Source organism: Scophthalmus maximus, chromosome 10, assembly GCF_022379125.1.
Source record: "Scophthalmus maximus strain ysfricsl-2021 chromosome 10, ASM2237912v1, whole genome shotgun sequence".
NCBI classification, from domain to species: domain Eukaryota; kingdom Metazoa; phylum Chordata; class Actinopteri; order Pleuronectiformes; family Scophthalmidae; genus Scophthalmus; species Scophthalmus maximus.
The window spans coordinates 1,530,001-1,543,414 of record NC_061524.1 but is presented as its reverse complement, the minus strand read 5'-3'; the positions used below and the strand labels follow the sequence as shown (position 1 = coordinate 1,543,414).

Here is a 13,414-nt window from a genome sequence, read left to right as displayed (position 1 = left end):
GTGTTTTCACTATAAGTCTGTTTAACTTGTTTTTGATTGTTTATATATATATTTGACATCAAATTCACACACTTAAAAGTTCATAAAATTATTGTTTGAAAATTGTTTGTTTTTTAAATCAGCTAGCAGCAGTGAAGCACAGGCGTGTTCTACCTTAACGCCATTTACAGATGCTACAAATGTTTAAAGAACGTACGTACGTGTAAACAGGCTGTTTAAGGAATTTACGGTATGATGTCTGTCAACCAATCTGAATTGGCAAATTTTTATATACATATATATATATATATATATATAAATGTTAAAATTTCTAAATGAATGATTTAATGCATAAATAAAGAAATACATAAATAGTGTAAGAAATTCATAGAAAGTACAGAAATACATGAATAAATTAAAGATTGAATGTAAGTAAATATATAAATAAATGAATGAATTAATGCATTATTACTTAAAGTGATTACTGTAATGATTTTTTTCAGTGAGAAATAAAGAATAATTAAATATTTGAATTAATTATTAAATGCAGTATTGATTGATTAATTTACCTTTTAAAACGTAGAAACGAAAAATGAGTAAATATGGAAACATGTTGAAATATATATATATATACATTTTAAATGTTTTTAATTATGTATTTCTTTATTTCCATATGATAATGTATGATTCATTTTTGAGCTGTATTTATTTCTTTGTGGAAGTGGGCGGTGCTGAGGGGGGCTGTAGCTCCTAGTGGCAGCGGGATGTAACTGCAGGGCAAAAAAAAACCGACGAAACAAAATAATGTAAAACAATAACCCCACATAGCTTTGTTTCCACTTTTTAGAATAAGATAATGACAGGAGCAGTAGGCCATACCTTTTTGATAATATATTAGTTTAATTGCATTCCAGAACATTACATGTGTAGAAATGTGTGCTGTGAACGTGAAAGATCTTTCATTCATGTCACGTGACGCTCGACGGGAGCGTCGTCAAGTCTCGCGGGACTACACGTGGAACGTGAGGTCGTTGTCGCAGACGTCCGGCTCCCGGTGTTCGTGTCGGATGCAGTCCGCCATGTTGGTGACGCACAGGTTGCAGTGGCAGCTCAGCGCCTCCGGGTACGACACGCTGGGGTCGACGCCCGCGGGACAGTCCGGCAGCTGCACCGTCCTGTAGTGCAGCTCGCGGTACGTGCACACGTGCTGGTACACTTTCAAGTGCGGAAAGATGATGGAGGGTTCCTGGAGGGGCGGAGTCAGAGCGTCACATGACAACACGTCACCTGAGAGGATCCACACACAGACACAGACACACACACACACACACACACACACAGACACACACACACACAGACACACACCCAGGCACATACACACACACACACATACACACACACACAGACACACACAGACACATACACACACACAGACACACACACACATGCATACACACACAGACATATACACACACAGACACACACTGACACTGCAGTTCATTTTGACCAAATCACACACAAACACACTGAGACACACACACACTAGGGGCGGCTGTGGCTCAGGACGTAGAGCCGTTGGCGGTTCGATCCCACATGCCGTTGTGGCAAGACACTTAACCCTAACCTGCCTCTGACGGCTCTTCCGACAGTGCATGAATGAGTATGAATGTGACAGAATAATGCGTGGTAAATAGCAGCGCTGTATGAATGTGTATGAATTACACAAACAGACCCAGACATATACACACACACTGCAGTTCATTTTGACCAAATCACACACAAACACACCGAGACACACACACACACTGTTGACAATTTTGACTTAATCACACACACCCAGACACACGCACACACTGCAGTTCATTTTGACCAAATCACATACAAACACACCCAGACACATACACACACACACAATGTTGACAATTTTGACTTAATCACACTCACACACACATACTGTATTTGATTTTGACCAAATCTCTCTCTCTCTCTCTCACACACCCACACACACACACCATGCATAAACCCAATGTAACTTTTTTTCCTATTTTCTTAACTTCATTTCCCAGAATACCTTGGTTCTGCAGTGGCCGCTGCAGATGGTCGTCTCCACCATGTGACACCGGGGACAGCCTTCCTTCTCCAGAGACAGCGTCATGTTGACGAGCTCGCAGGGCGGCAGCTCCAACGCCGCTGCGGACACACACACACACACACACACACACACACACACACACACACACACACACGGGGGATGTTAAAAACAATCATTCCTGGCCCCGCCCCCCTTTTTGTCACGATCCACAGCGACATGTAACACACCCGAATGTCAGGTTTGAGCTCGAGTCCGTGGTTCATTTAAAATAATTCATAATCATAATTAAAAGTGTTTCGCTGATTCATGTTGTACCTGCAGGAGCCAAGGGCCAAACGGAGAACGAGGCCCCGAGGAGCAGCGTCAGATGGATCATCATCGCTGTCCTGACGAGCTCGGCCGACAGCGTGCAGGAAGTGATGATGATGATTACGATCGGGTTACGAACTTCTGACGCAGGACGAAGAGCAACAAACACACAGATCAGTTTTTACATTGGGAGATTTACTGAGGACACGAAAAAAATGAATCTCTTTTCTTTTTGTCTTTTGTTTATTTCACATCGTTTGGTTTGAAAAAATTAAATAATGTCACATACAACCAATGTATTAAAAATATGATCCTGCAGTTTGTCTTTGAAATCTGATCAAACTACAACCACAGTCTTGATGAAGCACATTAATGTGTTTTTTTTTGTTTGATTTTCATCTTTATCTTCATATTTTTAGGTTATGTATGTCTATATTTTTATTTTTGTTTTATATATATATTCTTGATTTGTCTTTCTTATCTTAGCTACCAAACAAAATGTCTCTGTACAACTACAACGACGATAAAGCCACTTACGTCTTTATGAATATAACATATTTGAACTGTTGCATATGTATTTCAAATATCAAAGAAGTATTATTTCCGTGTCTTGATATTTAACTTTTGACTCCTACATCTTTTCAAGGCTAAAAATAACGTGAAACCTTCACGTTACTTCACTCCTCTTCACCATTTTAATCTTCAGTTAAATATACAAAGAGCCTCTGATGGAGACTTTAACCCCCTGACCCCTGCAGATACAAATTAATAAACACTTTTTATTAATTAAAGATGAATAATTGACAGATGCTTCACTCACCTGTCTGGAGGCTGCGGGTGGGCGGGGCCGAGGCCTCCCGCCGCGCGCAGCCTTTATACTCCAGGACGGAACCTGCTCGTAGCTGACGTCACCGCGGCTACGTCACCCTGACGACCCGAGGGACGAGCAGACACGTTTCACCTCCACGACCTCCGGGATTAGGCCGTCTCCAGGCAACCGTCGCTTCCTGTTGACGCTGCCAGAAGAACACAACCTGCTGTATGGCATTATTGATAAAGCTCATCATTATTATTATTGCCAATTATATATGCATATATATTTATATAAATATATTAAAACGTAACCAGTAGAGCATGTTACAGTCAAATGTATGCAATAAAATGTGTTTCACAAAGTATGAGGACATAAAAGGCTTCGATGCAAAATGTTTAAAATCGGAGCACATTGATAATAATAAAAATAATAGTAAGCTTTGTTTATAATGCCACATAATAGCATATATAAAACAAACAAAAAATTATCAAACCATCATGACAAACAAATGAAATTGAGTCTTGATATTTTACAGTTTAACCACAAACTTTATCATAAATAAACTTTGAATAAAAAGAAAAGACAAATACAAATATATATATATATATATATATATATTGTCAAGAGAAAGAATACAGAGAGCATGCCTGGTATGTACGAAGATGAACAGTCCACTTCACAATTGAAGTAACACAGAGAAAAAGATGGAGTTAATCATGGAAGCATTTCAAGCCAAAATAATGATGTCATGACGATAACCGTTTGAAAGAACAAATCACAAACAACCGCTGTAATAAAGAGTTGATTAGAAACGATGTACTGAAACAATGTAAGAATCAATGTAATCATAACACTAGAGGTGATTATAAGAAATTAGACTTTAAAATGTAACCTCACATGACTGCTCACAATACAAAAAGCAGAAGTGCTAAGTTAAGAAATGAAGGGGATTTTAAGTAATGGAAAATACAGAAAGTAGCACAAAGTATGTGTGGTGTATGGGTAAGATCATCGAAGATTGTGCCATAGCCATTGCATTGATGCCACTGCTAAAATATTAACATGTTGATGCTACTGTACCAGTACTGTACATGCTACTTTCTCCTCAGGCTGCGGACGAGCTCAATTGCAGTCCTCAGGTGTGACCACCTGGTGGCGCACGCGCCCCATCACAACCTCTCAACACCTGATCATCTAATCATATTGATCAATGATCGAAGATGTTTGATGTCCTGCTACTGAAGATCATGTCCCATATGGTCTAGCGGTTAGGATTCCTGGTTTTCACCCAGGCGGCCCGGGTTCGACTCCCGGTATGGGAACAAGTGTTTTCCCATCGATGAACAGAATTATGACCCTGGTCTCATAATAAACTCTAATTCGGGATTATGAAAAGTTATGGTATCATCAATTACAGCATGAGCTTTTCATAATGTCACCACTCAAAACATATGAGAGGTTGACAGATGTGTGTGTGTGTGTGTGTGTGTGTGTGTCAGCCCGTAGTTTATTGCCTTTTCCAGTTATGTCCAATATGGTAGATAGATAGATAGTTACTTTATTTATCCGGATATTCCAGTGTAACAGCAGCACGTTTCACACAGCACAAAATATATACAAAAACAAATGTAGAAATATATGAATTCCAAAAATATACAGAATAAGAATAATAAATATAAAGTATTTACATGAATATTAATACTGGAAATGGTGCAGTAGTACAAACAGTTACCAGTAATCTGCAGAGGAACATGGTAATATGAAGGTGCGTCCAGAGTTTTTCTGTCAGACAGAGGTGAGGTGTTGTAAAGTCTCAGGCCTGGTGGCGGGAAAGATTTCCTGTAGCTGTCCTTATGACGGTCTTATGAATCAGTCTTTTGGAGAAGGAGCTCCGCTGTCTATCATATTGTTACTATTATAATTTTATGAACCAAACAATAACAACATAATCCTGAGACATTTGAATTTTGGATTTGTCTGAGAGTCTTGTAGTGGAAACAGGATGAAGGTCACCCTGACACACTGCTTCCTGTGTGACGTCACTTGATCCGGACGCAGTCACATGATGAAGCTGTTGTTTCTAAAATCACACCGTGTTCTTCAATGTTCCCGTTTGGGATTAAATGAGAGAGACTCGTGAAACTCAACCTCAGGAGTTTTAATCTATATAAGTGATTCTGTTCGACGTATCATCTAGATCACAGCGTCACACCAGGCGCATCCGGAACAGTCTGTATTTACAACATTAAATAATTAAAATGTATCACGCTTCATTATTTCTACATGTTCCTGTTAAGCTTTATTTACTTTTTATTGTGGCTGTTTACTTTTTATTATATCTAAAATTTTGAAATCATAATTTTTCTTGTCTTTCTTCAAGGTCACCACACATTTGCATCTCTAAAACCAGCATTAACTTAAATTTAAATAACTTAAACAAAAAATGTGGGTAAACTTAACCAAAAAAGAACTAACGCAAGAAATATATATATTCGATATAATAAATACAAAGTTAAAATAAATAATCTTTTTGAATGCTTACTTACTAATTTATGTTTAAGAAGTTTTTTTAATTAAAATTAAAATTATGAGCAAACCTTGAAAATGTGTTTACCTGATATCACCCGGTGCGTCGGAACTATTCTTCAGCTGTTTCCTGTTTCCGTGTCGGCGATCGAAGGCGAACGGACCTTTTCGGTAGCTACAGCGCATGCGCGGCGCCCGACGTGATTACGGAAATGGCCGGTTACCTGTCATCGGTTGTTACATGTTACTGTTAAATTGATCGTGAACGGTGACGGACACGGTGGAAACCAACATGGCGGGAGAAGAGCAGGAGAACAACAACAACAAGGTAAGAACCGAGTATTTTTTAGTCCAGCTTCCGGGATAAAACCCAAACAGGAAACGTTGTTTTATCAGAAGGTCAACGGCAGAAACTGTTGGTGACGATTCTCTCAGTTTGTTTTTATCTCACTCAGACGTTTCAGTTGATATAAAAAGCCAAAGTGAAGTTGCCGACAACTTCCTCACGTCACGAACGTTTGTGTGTCCGAGTTGTGTTGACGGTCCGAGAAGAAACAAACACGCACCATGAACGTGAATGTTAACTTTCGCACAATTGAACCGGAAGCCGCGTCGAGCCGTGACGTTAGCAAAGACAGCATAAGCTAGCAAGCTAATGGCTAACCGCTATCTGGTCAAACCGAACCCCATAGGAATATTTGGTAATTGAATGTTGGCGTGTGCCTGGGAACGATAATAACCAGTCACGTGCAGTTATTGAACAGTTTTCTTAAATGTGCTGATCCAAAGACAAATCGGCTGATATATTATTCGCCAAATTACACTTAATATCAATCAAACGTTTATTATTGTGCATAACTAATGAGAGAAACGATGGATCAGATTTGCAACATCGATCACTGATTGGACGGGGCCATGAAACAAATAATAACAAATAATTATTCCAATGTAGTTTTCATCAAAATCAATATCACAGAAGTACAAATATACATGGACTAAATATATATATATGGATTAAATAGTTAAGTTTTTAGTCACTTTAATGTTTAAAAACCATCAAACTTCACTCGGGAGCAAAGTGCAGTCGTTAAACCTTGAAAGAAAAACAATAACGATGTAACATTTATTGTGATTAGTTATTGTTATCTGATTCATAACTTGATAACATGACTAACAAAGTTGAGTCAAAAACTATTTCAGCACATTCAAACCTCATTATGCTTTAAACGTGAATTTACAGGACGTCTCTGAATTTAAGAAATCTCATTTAACGTTGACGTCTGTCTCTCTGTCTCTTTGTCTGTCTCCGTCCCATCCTTCCGTCCCTCAGGGTTTCAGGCTGCTGGGGATCCTCGATGTCCAGAACACTCCGTGTGCCCGAGACGCCGTCCTGCATGGAGCGGGCGGATCCCTCGGCGCCGGCCTGCTCCACTTCCTGACCACCAGTGGGTGTTTGATCGGCGTATTTTCACAATAAAAAATGTTGATTAGATATTCCCCTCACAGAAAGTCCGGTGACACAAATCTGGATTTTTCATTAACTTAAATTTAACGTTTATCTTGTGTCGCAACAGACAAACTCAGTCTCAGTATTTCAAGAGTTTTAAATAAAGATGTTTTAAATCAAAGCTGCTTATAAATGTGTTCAGTAGGGAATAACAAATTTGTAAAAGAGGTTGAGCAGGTTTCCAGTGTCGGATAGAAAAAGTTCCACGTGTGTAAAATGTAGTTTTGTGATTTCTGACATTTGTCTGTACGCAGGTCGGGTCAAGAGGTCGTTTGACGTTGGATTCGCAGGCTTCCTGCTCACCACTCTCGGGTCCTGGTACGTCGTTGTTGTCGTCGTGCTGCCTAATGCTTCCTCCCCTTTTTTTAAGTAGAGCATGGAAAAAGATATTTGTGTTTCCAGAGGTAGAAGTCTAAAAAGACAGTGAATCTGTATCAATCTTTCTGTTCTAGTGAATTATTTTCCCTCGGTCAGTGATAAACGTCGCCATAGCAACACTACTGTATCTACACAACACATCTATCTTCCCCTATTGATGATGATGATGATAAAATACACATTTACACAAAATTACTGAGGTTGAATATCAATCTTTCAATATGAGAATCAATCCTGGAACAGGGAACAATATCAATCTGCACATGATGCAACATCACAATCAACATCCTGCAGAAACCACATGTAACATGTTAAAAAAAATTATTTACATAATAATATTCACTTATATAATACTATTATATAATAAACTGATATTCATTTATGTAATAATATTTACTAAATAAAACATCAAGCTATTTGTACTCGGATGTCAAATGTGGTCTGAGGAAATCAGCCAAGAAGAAGTAAAATTTCAGTTTTGAATTGTGTCTGAACCCTGTGACTGTCACAGATTCCCGGGATGAACCTTTTCCCCTCGTTTCTCTCTCTTCAGGTTCTACTGCCGGATGAACAACGCCAAGGTCCGCGTGCAGCAGAGGCGGATCCAGGACGGCATCAAGAACAAGATCATGTACGAAGGATCCGCTCACGATCCCGCAAACAAACCCGGAGCCGCGCCGCCGCCGCTGGGGCCATCGTGATCTCTGGCTCTGAAACTCCTCCCCCTTTCCCTCTGGGAGGGAGGGGGGCGAGGAGACAAGAGAAAAACGCAGTCAGGAGATAAACTGACTGGACTGAACTTTTGCCTGAATGATGGAAAGAGACATGGAAAAATCTGATATTTTACAGATGCGTTTTTGTTTGAAACGAGAGGACTCACTCATCCTCGAGTTCTCGTCCCAAACGTCCCACTAAGTTAGTTTTCCTCTCCATCAAAAACCCTGTTACGACGGAATTCTGTGTGAAACTCACAATCAACTAAATGAAATAAAGAAGTAAAGAGATAAAAACTACCATTGTGCTGTTCAATGTTTTACTGTTGCTGTATTTCAGTTTGCAGCGAACACCTCATCCCGGGTCGCGCTCTGAAAAGAAAGAAATCCTGAATCGGCTTCAGAATTTCTTCCTCGGCTCGTGCCCTAACCTCCACAAAATTTTAAGGTAATTGGTTTCATATTTTTCCCGTAATCCGGCCGACAGACACTTTTCCACGAGCTCCCACGTTGTTTTTTAAGATGTGTGTTTAGACCAGGTGTTACGGTAACAGCCGTGAGAAATGATTTCACCATAAAATAAACTGAAATATGTAGAAATGCAGAGATTTAAACAAAATCAGTTAATATGAAGTGTCGCACACAATTTCAGGACATTGTGATGTGGAATTTCAAAATCTATTTTCAGATCTAATCTGCTCTAATTTTGAAATTCCACATCACAATGTCCTGAAACGTTCCCGTCCTTGTCAGATGCGTCATCCCGATGCAGCTCCTTCCCTTTGTGTCCTGTCTTTTTATAGCAGACCTCTGTCTCTGTCTCTCTCCTGAGTGAAGATTGTTCCAGGCGAGCCGATTGGCTCACAGACGAGTTACGGAAGTGAGGCGTCGCCTCGTGTACAGTGACAGCTCAAGGTCGAATGATTGACACGAGGGAGGAGTCCGGACATCTGTCGCTGCTCTGTCACGCCACAGTCCCTCAGTGAAGTACGAAGCTTGTAGTTGTTTCTCACAGAACGTCCTTTTAATATTCACGACATGTGGTTGGTGGTCGCCAGTTGTACATAACGATAATAATAAATTTCATTTATAGAGCACTTTTCATTGCTAAAAGCAATCTCAAAGCGCTATATACAGGAGTATATTCATAATGATATTGATCTCTGTCATAAAAACATTTATGAAAAATTATACACATGAAACACAAACTGCAGCCCACGAAGAAAAAAAAGGAAACAATCCCTCAAGACCATAAAAACATTCATATGTGTGTGTAAAAGAAAGGTGAGGTTTATTTAGAATTTAACAGATTATATTCAGGAGTTTCTGGCCACCGGAGCCTCTTTGGTTCCGTATAATCTGTTCTGCTCGGCCCTGAGTACAACATCGTCCAATCAGCAACATTGTCCATTCATCGTGTTTCTCTGTGTTTATTCATTTGGCAGTTGAGCAGCGTGATGGCAGTTTCAACCAAACCTCTGGCGGTTGCCTTGGTTTTCGATAAATAAACAGACTTTACTGTCTTTACATTGCGATAAAACCATGTCTCTCGTGTTGCGTTCGCACCAAGCGCGAAGCGAGTTTTTGTGTCACGTTACTCGCTATGTTGCATATTGACAAGATTTAATCACCCGATTTAATCATCGCGTCACGCAAATATTTGAGGGTGCAGGTGACGTCAGAGCGAACAAAATCTGCCAATAACCCGCCCGTTCTGTCGAACACGGATGGAGAATCTTATTTCTAATTGTAATTTCGCAACATCGCATTGCGCGAATATTCTCTTTGAGTCAAATGTTTCAACCCAAGCGAACTCTTGTACGTAATCTCCTCAGGCGGAAAATTTGCTTTGCGTTCGCTGCGATACGAATTCTGCATTACTCACTTGAGTAGAAATATTTGAACTTTTGAGCGAATTATTTGCCTGATGCAATGTTTTGTGAAAAGCCAAGGCGAGTTACGCAACAGGAAAAACATTTGGCTTCGCTTTTGTTTGCGAACGCAGCATCAGACCAAAAGAAGAATGTCGTACATTCAAAGACAAAATGACCAATGACGATCCAAAGCCTGGACGGATTATCACATGTTCCCCCGGAGTCTCAGCCATACTTTTATTAATAATCAATAATATCTGCCAAAACCTGGTTGAACCTGGTGTTTTTATGTGGTTCGGTTTATTTTTCACTTTTTCACTACGACTTCGGTGACTGTGAATTAAAAATGAGCAAAGTTATTTAAATAAAAGTGGAGAAGCTCTCACTACCTGCACCACATGTTTTTCATGGTGTCCAGTTCTGATTAAAACTATTAATATTTTGTAGTTTTTGACTTCTGTTGTGCAGAAGAATCTCGAGGAGACGAGGATTGGAAGGGGGCGGGGCTTTAACTCCGGGTCTGTTGTCGTACGATCCGTCAACGCTTGAAAGTTTCACCGCTGCATAAAATTGCAGAGAACGAGTTGAACTCCTCCGACAAAGAGCGAAGGCGTAATGTTGTTTTTTCCTATAAAAAAAAATCTACAAAATAAAATCGTTCTGTTCTACGACCAGTTTGTTCTTAAACCAGATTAAAAATGTATCTCCCCTCTCAACACGTCGACTCTAACATCGGCTCACTCGCCTCGGTGTTCTCGTTCGGTTCCAGCGGCTTCTCGTCCTTTATGTCCGATTTGGCGCCATCTTGTGTCTCTTGTTGCGCGTTCACATTAAAAATGTCCCACTTCTCGGGGATCAGGCCTCGGCCGAAGAGCTGCGACGCCAGGTAGGAGAACAACAAGATGGCCACCACGGCGGACAGCATGCAGATGGTTCTGATCGGCGACTGCTGCACGTACACGCCGTCCACCAGAGTGCATCCTGGGAAGTGGATCACGGCCGGTATCCCGAGCAGCGGCTCGCCGCACAGCACCCGCAGCAGCACACCGACCACGCAGCCCAGCACCGCGCCGTAGCCGTTGGACACGCTGAAGAAGAGGACGCAGACGAGCTGCGGCAGCATGAGCGTGTAGGTGAGGTCGGAGCGCAGCAGCCAGATCATCAGCACGCTGTTGTCCAGGAAGGTGAGCGAGGTGCCGGCCAGGCCCACCGCCACCACCGAGGCCCGGATCACCCACTGGATCTCCTGCTCCGATGCCTGGAGGGAGGAACAGAGACAACCAGAACGTTACAACTTCAAAAAGAGACACTGAGACTGGCGTCTGATTTGTCTTCCTCCTCCTCCTCACCTGCGTCCTCAGGATGTTCTTGTAAATGTTGGCGGTGAAGATCGAGGCCGCCGACAGCAACGCCGAGTCAGTGGACGACATCACGGCTGCCGCCACCGCCCCGATGCCGATGATGGAGATGTAGGTGGGGGTGAGGTGCTGCAGGACGAGGGGCAGGACGAGGCCCGTCTCCCCGCGGTCGTACGGCGACGGCGATCCGTACGATGTCAGGTTCCAGTCTGAGGAACACGGAAGGTAAAAGTATGAAAAAATGAGAATTGCCTCGTCGTATTCGCACATTACGTCTCATGAGCGTCAGTTTTTGGGGTTTATGACTTACTTGTGGACGCGGCGACCGCTCCGAGGAGAATGGGCGGGATGCCCAGCGTGGGAACGATGAAGGCGGCGGCGTAGCAGGTGATCTTGGCCGTGGTTGAGGAGGCGGCGGACAGCGTCCTCTGGTGGAAGTTCTGGAGACCCAGGTTTCCCAAACCCTTCGCAGGACGGGAAAAAAAGGGGAGACAGGTGAGACACACGACATCACAGCAGCAGAAGAAGCTTATACTATGAGATAAACTGCAGCCAGACACCAGGGGGCGATCACGAGGATTTGGCTTCACGTTTGAGGAGCCGTCGTGTCGTCCGTCTTTATTCACAGTCACCGGTGCCTCTAGTCGAATCCCCCTCCGTCCTCACCAGCAGCAGGAAGTTGTCGATCCACCTCCAGGCTCTGTTCGCCTCCAGAGAGCCGAGCCACGGCGTCTGGAAGGTGTAGTTGAACGCCGTCTCCGTGATGTCGGCCACCGCCGGGCTCGTCAGGGCGAACGGGACACACAGCCACTGGAAAGGAAAGACGACACGACAGCAGGTCGGATGGAGCTTTTCTATCCAGCGTGGTTTGCCTTACTCTTACTTTTGCACTACTTAAAACGTACTTATCTTATATATATCATATCTTATTTTCTGTTTTGGTTTTGTTTTTTTTGTTTTTGTACTATTGCACCGTGGGTCCGAGACAAACAGGTTTTTCAATTCCTCTGTATGTCTGGAACAATACTGCAGGAATGACAATAAAGTTGACTTGACTCTTGACTTGACTTGATGTCTGGCACCAGGAGGAAGCGGCTAGCCCTTTTTACGCTAGGCTAACTGACGCTACACACACATGTAGGAAGCAGCGCCTCACCAGACTGATGAAGATGAGGATGAGCTGGATGATGTCGGTGTAGGCCACCGAGTAGAGGCCGCCCATCAGAGTGTAGGTGATGGCCACCGCCGCCGAGATCCAGATGCTCACGGTGTAGGACAGGTCCAGGATCACACTCATGGTTACACCTGGGCGACATACACACCAAAGGTCAGGCAAATATAAAACCAATTTCATAAAATAAATTGAAGCATCATGAAACCACAGGCTGTAAATAAAGATGGACGACATCACATGACATCGCTGAAATCCTCCTGATCGCCCCCTGGTGTCTGGCTGCAGTACAAGTCATAAGCCCCGCCCCCTCCATGTCATGTGAGGTCGTTCTCATCACACTGTTTGTTCACGTGTTCGTGTTTCTGATCATTTTGCTTTTCATTAGTTATTAGATGATATTTAAATAAACGGGGCTGAGACATCATGATTGACAGCTGACACTGACTCATGATTGGTCGAGAGCGAATGTGCGTGTGTGTGACTGACTCCACATGACGTCACCAGCTAGAAGATGGCGGCTCCTGAATCGGAGATATTTTTGGCTTCCATTTGTTTGTCGTCCGTAAACAGTGTGTGTATAAAACAGATGAACTAAAATTAGTGGAAAATGTGTATGTTTAAAATTAGCAGTGTTTGTTGTTAGCAGTGATTTATTCCGCTCGTGCAGCTCAGCGGGTCACACATCTGACT

General features: G+C 42.3%; 3 protein-coding genes, 1 long non-coding RNA gene and 1 other non-coding gene across 6 annotated transcripts in view; 3 read left to right on the top strand and 2 right to left on the bottom strand.

The window, feature by feature from the left end:
• Nucleotides 1-857: 857 nt before the first annotated feature.
• On the bottom strand, nucleotides 858-3,336 carry lhb (luteinizing hormone subunit beta). Its single transcript, XM_035605660.2, has 4 exons — nucleotides 3,201-3,336; nucleotides 2,387-2,521; nucleotides 2,051-2,169; nucleotides 858-1,225 (listed from the first exon to the last, which is right to left on the bottom strand). Exons 2-4 carry the CDS (start codon nucleotides 2,448-2,450, stop codon nucleotides 989-991), a joined length of 420 nt encoding a protein of 139 aa, XP_035461553.1. The 5' UTR covers nucleotides 2,451-2,521; nucleotides 3,201-3,336; the 3' UTR covers nucleotides 858-988.
• On the top strand, nucleotides 1,013-3,247 carry LOC118283551. The gene is made up of 3 exons (XR_004784575.2): nucleotides 1,013-1,171; nucleotides 2,046-2,309; nucleotides 2,393-3,247. It is a non-coding gene; the product is annotated as an uncharacterized LOC118283551 (long non-coding RNA).
• A 1,108-nt stretch (nucleotides 3,337-4,444) lies between the features above and the next one.
• Nucleotides 4,445-4,516, top strand: trnae-uuc. Its single transcript has one exon. It is a non-coding gene; the product is annotated as a tRNA-Glu (tRNA).
• A 1,374-nt stretch (nucleotides 4,517-5,890) lies between these two features.
• On the top strand, nucleotides 5,891-8,618 carry LOC118283550 (cytochrome c oxidase assembly protein COX20, mitochondrial). Its single transcript, XM_035605661.2, has 4 exons — nucleotides 5,891-6,048; nucleotides 7,051-7,165; nucleotides 7,482-7,545; nucleotides 8,159-8,618. The coding sequence occupies exons 1-4, from the start codon at nucleotides 6,013-6,015 to the stop codon at nucleotides 8,304-8,306; spliced, it is 363 nt and encodes a 120-aa protein (XP_035461554.1). The 5' UTR covers nucleotides 5,891-6,012; the 3' UTR covers nucleotides 8,307-8,618.
• A 702-nt stretch (nucleotides 8,619-9,320) lies between these two features.
• LOC118283547 (high-affinity choline transporter 1) overlaps nucleotides 9,321-13,414 on the bottom strand; it is a 9,730-nt gene continuing 5,636 nt past the window's right edge. For both annotated transcript variants that reach the window (XM_035605657.2, XM_035605658.2), the window contains exons 4-8: nucleotides 12,707-12,855; nucleotides 12,217-12,360; nucleotides 11,861-12,014; nucleotides 11,542-11,759; nucleotides 9,321-11,450 (exon numbers count right to left, since the gene is read on the bottom strand). In XM_035605657.2, coding sequence (XP_035461550.1) covers nucleotides 10,905-11,450; nucleotides 11,542-11,759; nucleotides 11,861-12,014; nucleotides 12,217-12,360; nucleotides 12,707-12,855 — 1,211 coding nt within the window. In that variant the 3' untranslated portion in view covers nucleotides 9,321-10,904. The remainder of the gene's footprint in view (nucleotides 11,451-11,541; nucleotides 11,760-11,860; nucleotides 12,015-12,216; nucleotides 12,361-12,706; nucleotides 12,856-13,414) is intronic.